Here is a 16,026-nt window from a genome sequence, read left to right on the forward strand (position 1 = left end):
CACTGCCAAAAATAAATAAAAATTAAAAACTAAAATGAAGTGAAATAAAATGGGTAATCAATAAGGATCGACTGTATACACAAGGAACTCTGCTCAATGTTATGTGGCATTCCGGATGGGAGGGGAGTTTAGGGGAGAATGGATACCTGTATGACCCAGTCCCTTTGCTGTTTGCTTGAAACTATCACAACACTGTTTGTTAATTGGCTAAACTCCAATACAAAATAAAATTAAAGATAAAAAGGAGTACGTCCCCAGAAGCCTGTGAGGATGAAGCGAAGTCATGGAGCAGTTCCCCACCTTGCTGTCAGGTATGGGCCTGGTGGAAGACTCTGGACAGGGGTTGACCCTGGAGGAGGCCGGTGCTGTTGGAGGAGGTCGGGCTGCACGGAGGTGGAGCTGGTGCAGGTGAGGTAACGCTAACCTGGGAGACTAAGCATGAAGACACCACCTGCCTCCTCCCACGTTTTCCCTCCCTGGCCTCCGTGCTGTGGCCAAGCTCTCCACGGAAAGCATCCATCTGATTTCTAGGGACTCCTTGCTGCTCAGGGGATCACGTGTGGTGGACACTCTGCTGACTGAACTGATGGCCTGAATGACTCTGTAAACACCCTGCGAAATGCCCACAGAATGCTCTAGACACTCACGTCTGCTAGATGGTACTTCTGCTCCCAAAGGCTGGGGGTTGAGTCATGTACTTAACAAGAATCAGCTGTGTTTGCTCCCAAACTTGTGAATGCCAGTTGTACATTTTATTGTGATCATAAACGTATTTAAACAAAATGAAAATTGATGAGATTAGTGTGAAAGAACTTTGTGAAAACTAAGATGAATACTTGGAAAAGACTAGATGAAGGGTCATGTTGAATTGAGGATAGATGAGACAACTGTTAAAGCTTGAGGGAAATTATAAAGATAAAAAACTAGAAGTCTAGTGCTCTCTCATTGCTTTGCAAATATCTTTAAGTCCTAGCTCTACTTTAAAAAAAGCAGGAACTGAAAACGATAAATAATGCATTTATGGCAGACTGTGCTGAACTTGCCTCTTATGCGAAGAAAAAGCCTTGGCCCTACATCAAAAGATTGGGGATGACTGTACGTTCTACTCTTGCAAATCGAAGTAAAATGTTTACAGGATGTACATATCATGTTTTAATGGCCCCTTGCTTTAAAATCTGTATTTTTAAATTAACCCGACAAGCACTGGTATTGATCCAGCTGGGTGAGAGGGTTTCTGCCGTTCAGCCTCCTGTTTGGGGCCCTCCAAGCAGCCCCATTCTGGCCTCACTCACTGCATACATCTCCCACTTTCCCTTCCACTCATTTAGCCCCTCACTGAAGATTGACTGAGAATCAGAACCAGCTCTGAGTTCAGAGCCGACTTCTCTTGCTGTCTCTACCTGGAGAGGGTGGAAGCAAGAGAGTGTAAGAGTGTGCCTGGCCCCTCCTGCTGCGTGGGAGCTGCTTGTCTATGGTGTTGTGGAGTCTTTCCCCACCTGACAGCCCACCGCACTTTCAGTGCTTTGGATAGAATTGGGTCCCAGCCCGAATTCACATGTTGAAGCCCTATCCCCCCAATGAGATGGTATTTGGAGGTGCGGGGCCTTTGGGAGGTAATTAGAGTTGATGGGGTCATGAGGCTGGGGCCCTTCTGATAGAATTAGTGGCTTCACAGGAGGAGGAGGGGATAGAGGTTGCTCTGTCTCCACCCTGTGAGGACACAGAGAAAGTGCCAGCCTGCCAGCTAGGAAGAAGGCCCTCCTGCGCCTTGAACGGAATTGGTGGTGACCATGAACTTGGCCTTCCAGCTTCCAGGACTGTGAGAAGTAAATGTCTGTTTCTTGAGCCGCCTAGTCTCTGGTATCTTGTCACAGCAGCCAGGGCAGGCTAACACTCTGAGGCCCCTAAGACCACAGCAGGTCCTGGGGAGGTATGTAGAGGATGTCTATGATCCTGCTGCCACCATCAAGGAAGATGCTGTCGGTGATGCCACACCCTCAAACCCCCGAGGGTCCCCCTTCCGTCCCAGTCTCAGACTCCAACACACCGGCAACACTCACCATCTCATGAGACCACAGACCCACTGGGAGATCTGCAGATGTACATTCAGGGAGTTGATTGTACAATCAGGGAGTCTCACCTGAGGTCACACTGTTTTCAAAGACACACCTGTGACTGTAACCAAAGCCCATGACACATTCTGATAAGCCAAGTGGTTTCCCAAATAAAACTTTAAATTCACGACTCTGTTGTGAAATGCATGATGAATCATGTTTCTATGTATGATACCCTCTGACTCTGATGGCATCCAGAGCATTTAACTATTTGACCTCCCAGAACAGAGATTTCTAGTTGTCTACCCTAATCCTCTCCTGCCTTCCTCCTTAGTTACAGAACTCCCAGCCTCTCCTGCAGGGAGATGTGGCTATGTGACTAAGTTCTGGCCACCAAGACATGAGCAGAAGTGTTCAGGACATCCTGGAAAAGTCAGTAAAGGGGGTTGATCCGACTGGAACATGCACCCTCTCTGTCGTGGACCCCTGATTTGCATGCCATTTCTTCCCGTTGCCTGGAGTGTGGGTGGAAGCAGGAGGCCCCAACAGCTGTCTGGACCATACAGCACTGTGAACCTGGAAGCCAGACCTGAGAGGGGGCAGAAGCATATAGAAGGGGCCTGGGCTCATGACCACGGAGCCACTGCACCGAGAAAGTGGGAACGTTGGGGTGGGGGGCAGGGGTCATCCTTCATGCAGGTGCACGACCTTGATCTTAGCCCCGTGATGAGAGGAGTGGCAGGGAACACTGAAGGGATCATTTCTATAGTTGCCTTGGTGATGGGCCCTCAAGAAACCGGGTGTGGGGCCTGGGGAACTGGAGTGAGTTGTTATTCACTCCCCTTACTTCTCTTTAGAAACCAGGCTCCAGTTTGGGGAGAAGGTGGTGCCCCAGGTTCTCCCAGCTTTGGAAGCCCAGGCCCAGACCCCCCACCCTCTCAGGGGTTGCACGGAGCTCCCAAGGAAGGAACAGTGAGATGGTCCAGCCTCACACAGCCTGGTAGGCAGTTAACGATAGCCACAAAGCTCAAGACAAAACCCTGTGAGGTAGCCCTTGACTGCACGTGATGGCCAGACAACACAGGGACTTCTGAGAGTGTCCTGAGCTGAGCAGGCAGGACATCAAACTGGTGAGATTTGAGTTGTGACCTTGCTGTACTCACAGGCTGTGGGGCTTAGGGACAGATGACTCATGATGATGACAGAGTGGCCTGGATCCCTCAGCCAGGAAAGGCTGCCTTTTATTTCACCTTCAGCGTGGCTCACCTGTCACTGCCGAATCCATCCCCGCCGCAGGAGTCTTCCTTCACTTCAAGGACGCAGTCTCCTGGAAAGCGAGGATCAGAGGTCTTTTCAGGCTAGAAGGAGACGGAGCAGATTTGGGAAGAGGAACCCAGGATCACACTGTGACGGGGAGCAAGTTTAACTCCAGTTACATGGAGTTTCTGTGTTAGAACAAGACCCTGGCTGGCTGAATCCATGAAATAACAAGAACATTTTCCCCTGAGCTTTCACTCGACTCTCAAAATCATTTGTGATGTTTTCCAGGTAAATTGTTTTCTGCATTCAGTCAACTTATTTTAGTTTGTGGTTGTGTTTAATAGGCTGGTATGCTGGGAAAAATCACTCCAGACATCCAGAATCCAATCAAAATAGATGTGCAGAGAAACACGTGTTTAGGGCTGAAATGAAACTGGAAAATCAGCCAACCCCACTCCTCATTTTACAAATCAGTGGAAGTGATTCCTGGAGCTCACACAGCTAATGAAGGTGAACTTCAGAGCAGACCTTAGTTAACCCTAACTCATAAACAGCGCTTCAAACACTTTGCTTCTTGGGGTTTTTTTTTTTGGGGGGCGCTTTGTTTTTTGTTTGACCGTGCCTCGAGGCATGGGGGATCTTAGTTTCCTGATCAGACCAGGGATCAAACCAATGCCCCCTGCAGTGGAAGTGTGGAATCTTAACCTCTGGACTGCCCGGGACGTCCCCTCCAGATATACTATGTAAGAGCTCCTCAGGTTCTTTGTGTGTGTGTGTGTGTGTTCATTTTTCTTGTAAAGAATTTACAGAGTGTTTCCTGAGGCATTTGGAGTCAAGCTAGACAGAACTACAAACGTCGAAGCAGCTTTCCCTACACAAGATCAAGGTCACTCGTGAAGTCTGTTGCTTGACCCTCTTTCCCATCATAGGAGTTGGGCGTTTGGATTGTGCTGAACTGAGTATCCTTCCTCTCCTCCGCCTCCCCTTCTCCTGCTTCCTCCTCCTCCTCCATCCCCGCTCTCTCCTTCTGCCTGATGCTTCCTGCCTCACAGTCTGATTTTCTCCAGGTTTGCTGTGCTGTATAGCATGGACCCTGGATTTTGTGCTGATCAGCATATTTCCCTCATTTGGTTCTTCCTTCCTCTCTTCCCACCCCTTTCTGCGCTTTTAGTTTCCAAATTGTGGGCCTATCTAAATTAATGAACTCATTTTTTTCCCTCTATATCAAATGCACAGCAAAATGACTGTATTTCTAAACAGGCCAATAGTACCATGTAGACGCACTCTGAGCCTCCCTGGAGCTATGAAAGCACCATGTTAAGCTCATGAGAACAACATGGGGAAGTGAGGGAGCCCTTGTCAAGGCAGAAGGCTTTCTTGATCAATGCATGCCTGGTCCCTCTATTCCGCACGTTGAGTGTGTCTCTACGAAGAAGTCAGTGACGAGGATCCATTGTGTGATTAGTATTCCAAGAGGCTGCAGATACAAAATCCTAGACACATTATTTTGTGGGCAAAGCAGATGTTCTGCCTTGAGTTGTAACATAACCAGTGAGCAATAGTTCATGAAATGACCTTTTTTTCAGTTTATTAAAGGGCAAGCATTTCCTGGAAATTCGTGTATTTCACTGAGCTCTAAATCAAGACTGCATCTACCAGGGTCTTTTCACCATCTCTTGCTCTGACATCGACTTTCATGGACCCAGGCACTGAACCCATTATTCCTTCCTTTCACTCAGGAAGCCCTGTGTTAAAATGTATTTCCTAACAGGGACTGTGTGCTGCGGGTTGCAGTTTCAGCGTCTGTCTCTCTGATGTGACAGGGGATTGAGCATGGTGCTGAGTCTGTCTGTGTTCCAAGGCCACAGACAACAACCTTTTTGCTGGTGAGAAAGAGGGACAGTCAAGTGATGCTGGGAGATCAGCTCCAACTGCCCCCAGATGAACCAGTAAGCCCCCTGGCCCTGGTCAGTAGAAGGATCTTGGGATATGCTTTTATTCCTGAGTTGACTTGGTTCTCTGGGTCATGCCTTGACCCTTTCAGGGTGCAGTTTATAACCGGTGCCAATCTGCCTGGAGCTATGAGCAAGCCTAGGTGAACTGTATGTGCCAGGACCAACCTCAGCACTGGCCTTGCCCTCCACCACCTTGTCTTGCTCTTCTCCTCTGCACGTGGCAGGAACAGCTCCTTCTAGCACTGGGTGAGCAGGCATGCTCTGGGGATCTGTCAGGACTTCATGGGGCACTCTAGGGTGGCTCCAGGAGGCAGGAGTGAAAATATCCCAGGGGCTGCTCTGCCCAAAGGTCCCTGGAAAAGTAAATTGGCAAACAGTAAGCATAAGATGGGAGGTACCCTGTCTTCTCTTAACTCTTGCGTAACTCTCTTCCCTTCCCCAGGGGATCTTCCCAACCCAGGGATCGAACCCAGGTCTCCTGCATTGCAGGTGGATTCTTTCTTTACCAGCTGAGCCACCAGGGAAGCCCAAGAATACTGGAGTGGGTAGCCTATCCCTTCTCCAGCGGATCTTCCTGACTCAGAAATCGAAGTGAGGTCTCGTGCATTGCAGGTGGATTATTTACCAACTGAGCTATCAGGGAAGCCCCTGGGCCATAAAAAGACTCAGCAAAAGGTGTCCATAAAAGGAGCTCATCTGCAAACCAGGAAAAGCCCCCTAAGCAGCACCTGACCATGCTGGGACCCTGATCTCAGACTTCCAGTCTCCAGGGTAGCACATACGTGACAAACAAAATTCTGTGGCTTAAGTGGCCCGGTCTATGGTGGTTATTTCATCATGTTAGCCTAATCTGACCAACACCCTAGACCTCAGAGAATTCACGACCCGATGGAGACTTCAACTGAGGCCCCAGACTGGGACTGAACTGGTGGCCAGGTGGACGGTCCTTACCGATGAACGCCCCGTCCCTGCTCCACAGGCGCACGGTGTGGTCCAGAGAGGATGAGAGCAGAAGCTCTTCTTCTTCTATCAGCTCCAAAGTAATGAGATGAAAGGGCAAGGGAGATGCGCTGAGGCTGCCCCAGCAAGAAACGCTCAACGCGTCAATACCCCATTATTTACAGCTGGAATATAGAAGCCAGGTTCATCTCCTGGATTATTCTCCGTACCATACTCTCCCTGCCTCCTACCATGCCACACCCCCTTCAGATGCCCCAACTCCAGTCCCAAGATAGCAGACAAGATATACTGGAAGCATTTCATGGACTGTGGGAACTGATGGGTCTGTGGGAACACTAACGGGTTGGAAGAAACTTCTGACCAGGGTCCAGGCCCCATGGCAGCACTGACTTCTTTTAACTCTAGTGAAAAAAATCTTAAACATACTAAGCATCTACACTTACACTAAAATAGTGGATCAATTCAAGGAAAACAATCACCATTTATAAGAAAAATGACTTCAGATCTCTTCCTTTACTCTGTGTAGGGAACATAAACATCCAGTTCTCACAGCAGCAGAATTATAGCACTGCCCTTGTCTTCTGGTTAATTCAGAAGGCTTCTGAGAGAATCCATTTACTCAAAGCTGGGAAAAGTATTTTGACTCTGTTATACATTCTTAAACTCTAAAATAGATGGTACTCACGATGTCACCATGCTGACATGGGCCCGCCAGAATGTCACATCTAAAGCAGAGGAAAGAACACAGCTGAGTGCGGTGGGAGAGGTCCACCCTGATGGTAGATGCTGGGCAACAGTCGCTGCAGGCTGGGGTCGGAACTGGGTGAGCGTCCAGCAGGAGAGGCCCACCCTGATGCTAGATGCTGGGCAACAGCCACTGCAGGCTGGGGTCGGATCTGGATGAGTGTCCAGCAAGGAGGGAGGTACTGGTGTGACAAGTCGCTGGTCTTGCTACATTAATTTGATACAAGTTTATCAAGCATCTACTATGTGCAAGACCCTATGCCAGCTCCAAAGATATATAAAATGGGGCCTGTTCAAGGTCCTCACCCTATAGTTTCCTTTAGCACTTAGGGTTTGGTAAGCCTGCAGGAGTGGGAAAGTAATAAAAAATAATTTTTAATACAGCCTGGTGAAAGCTACGTTCCCAGTACTCAGAGTAAAGACCAATGCAAGGCCAATCACTCTTACTTCTAAATTCCAATTTCTCACACTTAAGCATTTAAACTTCTCCTGTGGTGGAACAGGAAAAAGTGAATAAGGGGAGGTAGGTGAATATTTGCCTCTAAATTGGCTTTACAGAAATATATTTAATGAAATGTTATATAGCCATTCAAATATGCTAAGAAAAACCCCTAAATATGCTTATATGTAAAGCTTGCTAAGATACAAAGGAAAAGATGAGTCTTGAAAGTATGTGTCGTGGGTGTGTGTGTATGTGCTCCTGTATATATTTTATATATATACACATGCATAGAAACTTTCTGGAAGGAAATTGAAATTCATTAATAGTGTTGCTAGGATGCAGAAAAGTCAGGCTGGGTGATGGAGGAGGTCAGAGAAACAACTACTGCTTTTCATTTTATATTCTATCATGCTTCTTGATTTTTTTTTCTAAACATGAGCATTTCTACAACTGTATGAAAGGCCTTTAACACTTTAAACATATTCTGTTATTACCAAAGCATTATATCTCCAGAAAAATTAGAAAAGACATATTTTTAAAAAGAAGATAACCCTGTATGCGAGACAGCAAAAGAGACGCAGATGTATAGAACAGTCTTTTGGACTCTGTGGGAGAGGGAGGGGGGGATGATTTGGGAGAATGGCATGGAAACATGTATATTATCATACGTGAAACGAATCACCAGTCCAAGTTCAATGCATGATACAGGGTGCTCCGGGCTGGTGCACTGGGATGACCCAGAGGGATGATACGGGGAAGGAGGTGGGAGGGGGGTTCAGGATGGGGAACACATGTACACCCATGGTGGATTCATGTCAATGTATGGCAAAACCAATACAATATTGTAAAGTAATTAGCCTCCAATTAAAATAAATAAATTTATATTTAAAAAAAAGAAAAGAAAAGCATAACTAAAACCTCAATGTGGGCTTCCCTTGTGGCTCAGCTGGTAAATAATCTGCCTGTGGGAGACCTGGGTACAATCCCTGGGTTGGGAATATTCCCTGGAGAAGGGAAAAGCTACCCACTCCAGTATTCCTGCCTGGAGAATTCTGTGGACTGTATAGTTCATGGGGTCACAAAGAGTTGAACATGACTGAGTGACTTTCACTTTTCAAAACCTCATGTACAAAGAGGTAAGGATTTGTTACATCCTTGATGTATATTTTTCCAGACTTTCAATCTTCCGTATATGTCTTCGTTTTAACAAGGGTTGCATTATTGTTTTGTGACCTAATTTTTCACTGAACAATTTTGTCACGAATAGTCTCCCTATAAATACATTTTCATATATGGCATCCTTACACAATAACTCAATGATATTTCAATGTGTTATATTCTGTACTATCACATATTTAATTACTCCCCTTACACTGGACAGTTTGGTTCCTCTATTTTCTTCTGCCTCTCTTATAAACAATACGCTGATTCACAACCTTATAACTAAGTCTTTGTTTATGCTTCTTACTCTTTTTTTTTGGCCAAATCCTTAGAGGTAGAATTGCTGGTTCTAAGCTTTAATGCACATTGTCAACTTGCCCTTCGCGCCCTTCGGACAGTATATACCAACTCACCCTCCATCCAAGAGCGTGAGTGCCATTTTCCTCTCACCTTGCCAATATTGAATACTTTCATGAAAATGTTTTTCTCTAGAAAAACATTAAATTTTATTTAATCTAATATTTAACTAAAACTGAAGCAATGCTCATCATAACATCTCACGTGGAGAGCTCATGCCTACTCGTGGGAGGCTGCAGCTCCTGTCCCTGCAGGCTGTACTCTTCGATGTCATAGACGTGCACAAAGCCACGCTGGTCAGCCACGTAAGCACAGGCATCTCCCGCTGTCACCACCATGCTGCTGACCCGGGCTTTGTCTCTGGACTGAAGACACGTACACACAGGGATCATTACACACACGCACAGAGGGTCCATCAGAGACAGACACACAGATACATGCACACACACACATAGAGGGCCCATTACATACACACACATGCACACGCACGGAGTCCACCACATATGCACACAGACACACACAGGGTCCATCACAGACAGACAGACACACATGTCCATCAATGGTAAAGCTTACCTGTCAGACAATGGCAAGTGAAATACATTCTCCTTAATGAGAGAGACACTAGTTTTTTGACACAGGCTAGTGTCAAAAATGGCAACCCACGCCAGTATTCTTGCCTGGAGAATCCCATGGATGGAGAAGCCTGGTGAGCTACAGTCCATGGGGTCGCAAAGAGTTGGACATGACTGAGCAAGCGACTTAAGTGTCTAAAAACAAGTCAACCCAAACATAAGGTATGGAACTTATTTCCAACCCACTACCCAACTTATAGGAGTGAAGTTTGCAATGGGACGGGCCCCACCAAACAGCCTCCAGAAGGTGACAGAACCTGGGAATAGGGAAGCAGAAGGGAGGGCCTTTGGGTGTTGGTGCTTTGCAGTTCTGGAGCTTCTGGTCAGAGTCTGGGAGTCTCTGTTGAGAGGCACCGCAGTCTCAGGACTCTAGGGTGGTGCCTGGGTTGCTTGGCTTAATCTGACCAGCTAAATGGTCAATCTGTGTGTATCTGGGGAAGGAGCTCCTCTTGGAGGCTTTGGATTAAATGTCTCAATAGCCTCTCGCTTCTCCACTATTCCAGGCAGCCTTCCTGACAGAGGAGGCTTCCTTGGGCTGTGGAGGTAAGATATGGACATTTGTGCTATGGCAACAATTAATGTGTGTGCATATGTGTGCACACAGGCACTTGTGTGTGTAGGCATATCTTTTAAACACACTGTGGGACTTGCCTAGTCGAAGGAATTCTCTGGGACCTCTTTTGGCCTAACAGTCACAATTCTTGAGTGCTTTGCCGGTGGGTGTTCACAGCAAGCCTGTGCATACCTCTTTGTCTCAGGAGCTCCCTAAATCACAGACTGTGGGATCCTCCTCTTCTCTTAGGGGAGGGGGTCCTGTGCTGCTGACAGGTAAAGCAGAAGCAAGGGATGCCCAGGGTGGAGGGCGCCTGGTGCCAACAGGCCAGAAGCTTCGGGGCTGGGCCAAGGTCAGGCATCGGGAGGAGGCGGTCCCCTTGAGAGTGGCAGCCGAGTGGGGAGGCAGTCTCCTTCTCTAGTGAGGAGACTACAAACAACCGAATGCCCTGGGACCTGGGCTCTTGCAATCAGAATAACACAGGTGGCTGCTTCTAACTTACTGTTTAAAATAAAATTCCTGTGCTTTGGAGCAGGACACTGGCTCACTCCTTACAGTTCACCGAAGCCAGAGGTCCTGTCATCTATGTGACATCACCAAGCTAGTTAGTGGTGGAAGTGGCCTCAGGAAACGTCCTCTACCCCAGGAGTCCCCAGCCTCCGGGATCTAATGCCTGATGGAGCTGATGTAACAATAATAGAAGTAAACTGCACAATAAATCATCCCGAAACCATCTCCTACCTCCCAGTCTATGGAAAAACTGTCTTCAACAAAACTGGTCCCTGGTGCCAAAACAGGCTGGGTATGACTGCATCCCTGCAGGCTGACCCCCATCACATGACTCTCAGCTCTTTTCTCAGGCCTCCCGTGGGTGCTGTGGCAGTCTGCCCCTCCCTGGCTAAATAAACATTTGATGTTTATTTAACCTCACTAAATGACATCCTGTGAACCCTATGTCCCTGCAGGAATCACCAGGGACCTCTGGGGAGGCAGCAGGCAGGGAGACTCGACTGGGAGGAAGCTGCCCTCCCCCAGCTGGAAGGCTAGGCTGAGTCGGCCAGGGAGTGCCTGGCGAGTCCTGAATGCCTGGGAGGTCCTTCCTCTTGGAACCCGGGCCTGCAGTGGCCGCTTCTTAGAGACGAGCCGATGGCCAGTGTGGGCTCCATTCTCACCTCGGGGACCGTTGGCCATCAGCGAAGCAGAGGCTGATTCCAAGTTGGCTGCCCAAGTCTTGAGGAAGGCGAGGCAGGAGACACTTCTGTCTGGGCCTGGAGACAAGGAGAGGGCTTTGGTTGTGCTCCTCACGCAGCTCCCAGCTCTCCTCTCGTCCTCTCTGGTGATTGCCCCGGGGCCCCAGAGTCTCAGATCTGCCCCTGGACCTGGGTTGTAGCGGTCGAGGCATACACAAGAGCACAGTTGGCCTCGCTGGTTGAGAAGCAGCCCAGCCTGGCTGGGGGGTAAAGTCAGATGTGAAGGCAATCCAGGGCACCCTGCATTGCCCCAGGACCCTAGGGCTTTTAGAGAGTCAAGGATGGGGAACTTGGTTAGGGCTTGAGGGAGGGGCTGAGAGAGATGGTAGGGCAGTCGGGGGCTTTGCCTGGAGCTCTATGGGTATTTCCTAGGAGGTTCCCACTCTCTAGAATTCCTGGATGGGAATTAGTTGCTGTTCAGTCGCTTAATCATGTCCGACTCTTTGTGGCCCCCATGGACTGCAGCACACCAGGCTCCTCTGTCCTCCACTGTCTCTCAGGGTGTTGGAATAACTTCTAAACCCACCTCCCTGCTTCCTTACCATCCACTCCTCCTGCTGGACTTGAAGCACCATCAACACAGGGCTCACATTTGTCTTTTTCCCCACTTATCTCCAATGTCTCCAAGAGCTTAGCACATAGAACTCAAAATTTGCTCTTGCATAAAAGTCCTGCAGACCTACTTAGATGCAAACCTCCAAGAACCACAAGAGACACAGCTGTTTGGGTGTTAGGAGATGGGTAGGGAGCTTCTTCATCTCACCTCCTTGCGTCTGTGGGCTCTGGGGTGACTTGCCTTGACTGGAGGTGAAAGGAAAGTTCTCATGTAAACAATGGAGTAGGTGCTGGAGTGAAATAAAGAGCTGCTGCTCCCTTGTCTCGGAGAAGGCAATGGCACCCCACTCCAGTACTCTTGCCTGGAAAATCCCATGGATGGAGGAGCCTGGTAGGCTGCAGTCCATGGGGTCGCTAAGAGTCGGACACAACTGAGCGACTTCACTTTCACTTTTCACTTTCACTTTCGCTTTCACTTTTCACTTTCATGCATTGGAGAAGGAAATGGCAGCCCACTCCAGTGTTCTTGCCTGGAGAATCCCAGGGACGGGGGAGCCTGGTGGGCTGCCGTCTATGGGGTCGCACAGAGTTGGACACGACTGAAGTGACTTAGCAGCAGCAGCTCCCTTGTCTAGCACCATAGGACACCCACGACCCAGGCTAGTCATTGTTCAACAGAGTTTGTTCGGGCCTGACTCTGAGCTCAGCGCTGCATTGTGCATTTGGGAAGCCACAGTGGACGTGGCAGACTCAGGCCCGCCTCGGGTGGACCACGGTCACAAGTCGGATTACCCACCTAGAACACATCCTGTGCCAGGCCTGGAACTAAGCACGTCTCAGCACCACCGTATTCAGCGATCACAACAATCCTAGTTAGACGTAGTCTCTTGATTTTACCAAGCAGTGAGTGTGGTTTAGAAAGAACCGCATTGCCTGAGGTCATACAGCGGAGGGGCTGACATTCAAACCCAGATGTGTTTGTATCCAAAGCCCATGCCCTTGATATTGGGCTCTGTGTTTGTCCTTAGGGGGCTGAGGGATGTCCTTGAGGGACTGAAGGTTGTCCCTGGGGGAGCTAAAGGTTCTCAGAGGCAGATGGAGGGCCACCTACATGGTGTCCTCCCTGCCTGGGACACAGTCAGTGATTGGGCTAAGGATCACCTTACACTCAGGTTATCCAGCTCTTGGGGAATTGACTTCCGGGGTGGCGGGAGGGAACATGATGAGTAGGGGGAGGGGCAGCAAGGATAACCCTCCTAACTTGCCCACTTCGTCTTGGGTGGGGGGCTGCAGAGTCCTGGGAAATGGGCATATGTACAGCCTCCCCACTTAACCATGTGTGGGCTCGGGGAGCGTTTCACTTCCCTAAACCTGTTTTCTTCACCTGTGATAGGGAGACAATACTTCCTGTTTCACAGAGTTTCAGTGAAGATTAAATTAGAGACTCTATGGGAATTGTGCTCCATGGCTTTGCAGTGGAGGCTGAATGGAGATACTGAACCTAAGGTACTCAGAACACAGGGACATTCAGCAAATGGTAACGGTTATAATGGCTGTTAGTTAAGTCTCTAGCCTCAGTTTCCTCATCTGTGAAAATGGGTCCAAGAACACCTGTCTCTCTGGATCAATGTGAGCACTAAGTGAGATAAAACATTAAAAGCACTCAGGAAAATGACATATAAAATCAAACATGTCATTTATGTAATTATTAACATATTGTTATTATGTTCATTATAATTCTATTATTAAACACTATTTAAATATTATTTTATTAAAATTACATTAAATGTTGTTTCGTTATAATAAATATTATTACTTACAAATGAAGTAAATATTATTAGTTTCCCTAAGTAAGAAACCTTAGTCTCTTAGAACAAATAAATGAATTCCTCAGAGAAGCAGGATACAAAGTCAACACACAAAAAATCAGTTGCATTTGTATACATGACCAAGGAATAATCTGAAAAGTAAATAAGGAAAAAAATTCCATTTTCAAAAGCATTAAGAATAACACACTTAGGAATTTACCTAGGAGGTGAAATACTTGTATAATGAAAACTACAAGACACTGTTGAAAGAAATTAAGACATAAATAAATGGAGACACATCCCACATTCATAAATTGGAAGAAAATATTGTTAAAATGAGAGTATGACACCAAATGATCTACAGATTCAGTGCAATTTCTATCAAATCCCAAAGACGTTTTTGGCAGAAATAGAAAAACTCATTTTAAAATTTACATGGAATTTCAAGGGACCTCCAAATAGCCAAAACGATCTTGAAAAAGAAGAATAAAACTGGGGGCTCTCATACTTCCTGATTTCAAAACTGACTGTACAAAACGTACAGTCATCAAAACAGGGTGGTACTGGTATACAGACAGATGGTAGAAAAATGGAATAGAACAGACAGCCCCAAAATAACCCCCATGTTTTTGGTCAAATGATTTTTGACAAGGGTGTCAAGATCCTTTTCAGTGGAGGAAGGACAGTCTTTTCACTAATGGTGCCAAGAAAACTGGATATCCACCTGCAAAATAACAAGTCTGGACCCTTAGCTAATGCCCTGTGTGAAAATTAGCTCAAAATGGATGAAGGACATAAAGGGAAGACCTACAACAAGATAATTCTTAGAAGAAAACAAAGGAGAAAAGCCTCATGACATTGAACATGGCAATAATTTTTTGGATATGACACCAAAAACCATAGGTAACAAAAGAAAAATATAGACAGAGTGGACTTCATGAAAACTGATCTTTTTCTGCATCAAAAGACACCATCTGTAGAGTAAAAAGACAGCCTGCAGAATGGGAGAGAATATCTGCAGATCATTTGTCTGGTGATGAACTAATATTCTTAGAAGAAGACTTCTATGAAGCAACGACAAGAAAATCAGATTCAAAAATGGGCAGGGGGTGGTTTCCCTGGTGGTCTGCTGATTAAGAATTTGCCTTGCAATGCAGGGGACGTGGGTTCAAGCCCTGGTTGGAGAACTAAGATCCCACGTGCCTTGGAGCAACTAAGCCAGCACACGCTGTAAATACTGAAGTCTGTGCACTCTGGAGCCCGTCTGCCACAACTAGAGAGTCTGTGTGCTGCAATGAAAGATCATGCATGACAAAACTAAGACCCAAAGCGGCCAAATAAATTAAATATATATTTTTTAAAAAGGGCAAAAAAACTTGAACAGACATCTTTCCAAAAAAAGATATAAAATAGCCATAAACAGGTGAAAGGACGAGACCACAATGAGATGCCACCCCACATCCATTAGGATGACTATTATCGAAGAAACAGAAAACAAGTGTTGGTCAGGATGTGGAGAAATTGGAGCCCTGTACACTGTGGGTGGGAATGCGGAACGGCAGGGCCAGTGTGGGGAAACAGTGTGGTGGTTCCTCAGAATATCAAAATAGAATTACCATGTGATCCAGCAGTTCAGTTTCAAGTTTTCCACCTGCAATGCCGGAGACCTGGGTTTGATCCCTGGGTGGGAAGATCCCCTGGAAAAGGGAACAGCTAGCTACCCGCTACAGTATTCTGGTCTGGAGAATTCCATGGACTGCATAGTTCATGGGGTCGCAAAGAGTCGGACATGACTGAGCATCTTTCACTTTCACTTCACTTTTTCCCCCAGCAATTCTACTTCAGGGTATATACCCCAGAAAACTGAAAGCAGAATCTTGAAGAGATATTTGTACAACTATATTCACAGCAATGTTATTCACAATAGCTAAAATGTAGAAGCGACCCAACTATCCATCAATGGATGAATGGACAAGCAAACTGTGGCATATATAAATGGTGGAATATTATTTAGTCTTAAAAAGCAAGGAAACAGCAATATGCTACAATGGATGAACTTTGAGGTCATTATGCTAAGGAAAATAAGCCAGTCACAAAAAGACAAATACTGTATGATTCTATTTCCATGAGTAATCAAAATCATAAAGACAGAAAGTATAACAGTAGCTGCCAGGGGTTGAAGAGAAGGGAGAAGGGAGAGGCATTATTTGATAGATAAAGACCTTTAGTTTCAAGAAAATTTATGGGGAAGGATGGAGAGTATGATTGCATGACAATATGAATGTATTTAAAACC

The 16,026-nt window shown here is 46.7% G+C and overlaps 1 protein-coding gene across 1 annotated transcript in view; it reads right to left on the reverse strand.

Moving 5' to 3' along the window:
- Positions 1–16,026, reverse strand: part of LOC102271272 (cilia- and flagella-associated protein 337-like) — a 43,284-nt gene that overhangs the window by 2,557 nt on the left and 24,701 nt on the right. The window contains 7 exon segments of the mRNA XM_070380215.1: positions 3,321–3,412; positions 5,435–5,622; positions 6,221–6,310; positions 6,916–6,954; positions 9,157–9,298; positions 9,755–9,822; positions 11,291–11,386. Coding sequence (XP_070236316.1) covers positions 3,321–3,412; positions 5,435–5,622; positions 6,221–6,310; positions 6,916–6,954; positions 9,157–9,298; positions 9,755–9,822; positions 11,291–11,386 — 715 coding nt within the window.

Source organism: Bos mutus, chromosome 12 (genome assembly GCF_027580195.1).
Source record: "Bos mutus isolate GX-2022 chromosome 12, NWIPB_WYAK_1.1, whole genome shotgun sequence".
NCBI classification, from domain to species: domain Eukaryota; kingdom Metazoa; phylum Chordata; class Mammalia; order Artiodactyla; family Bovidae; genus Bos; species Bos mutus.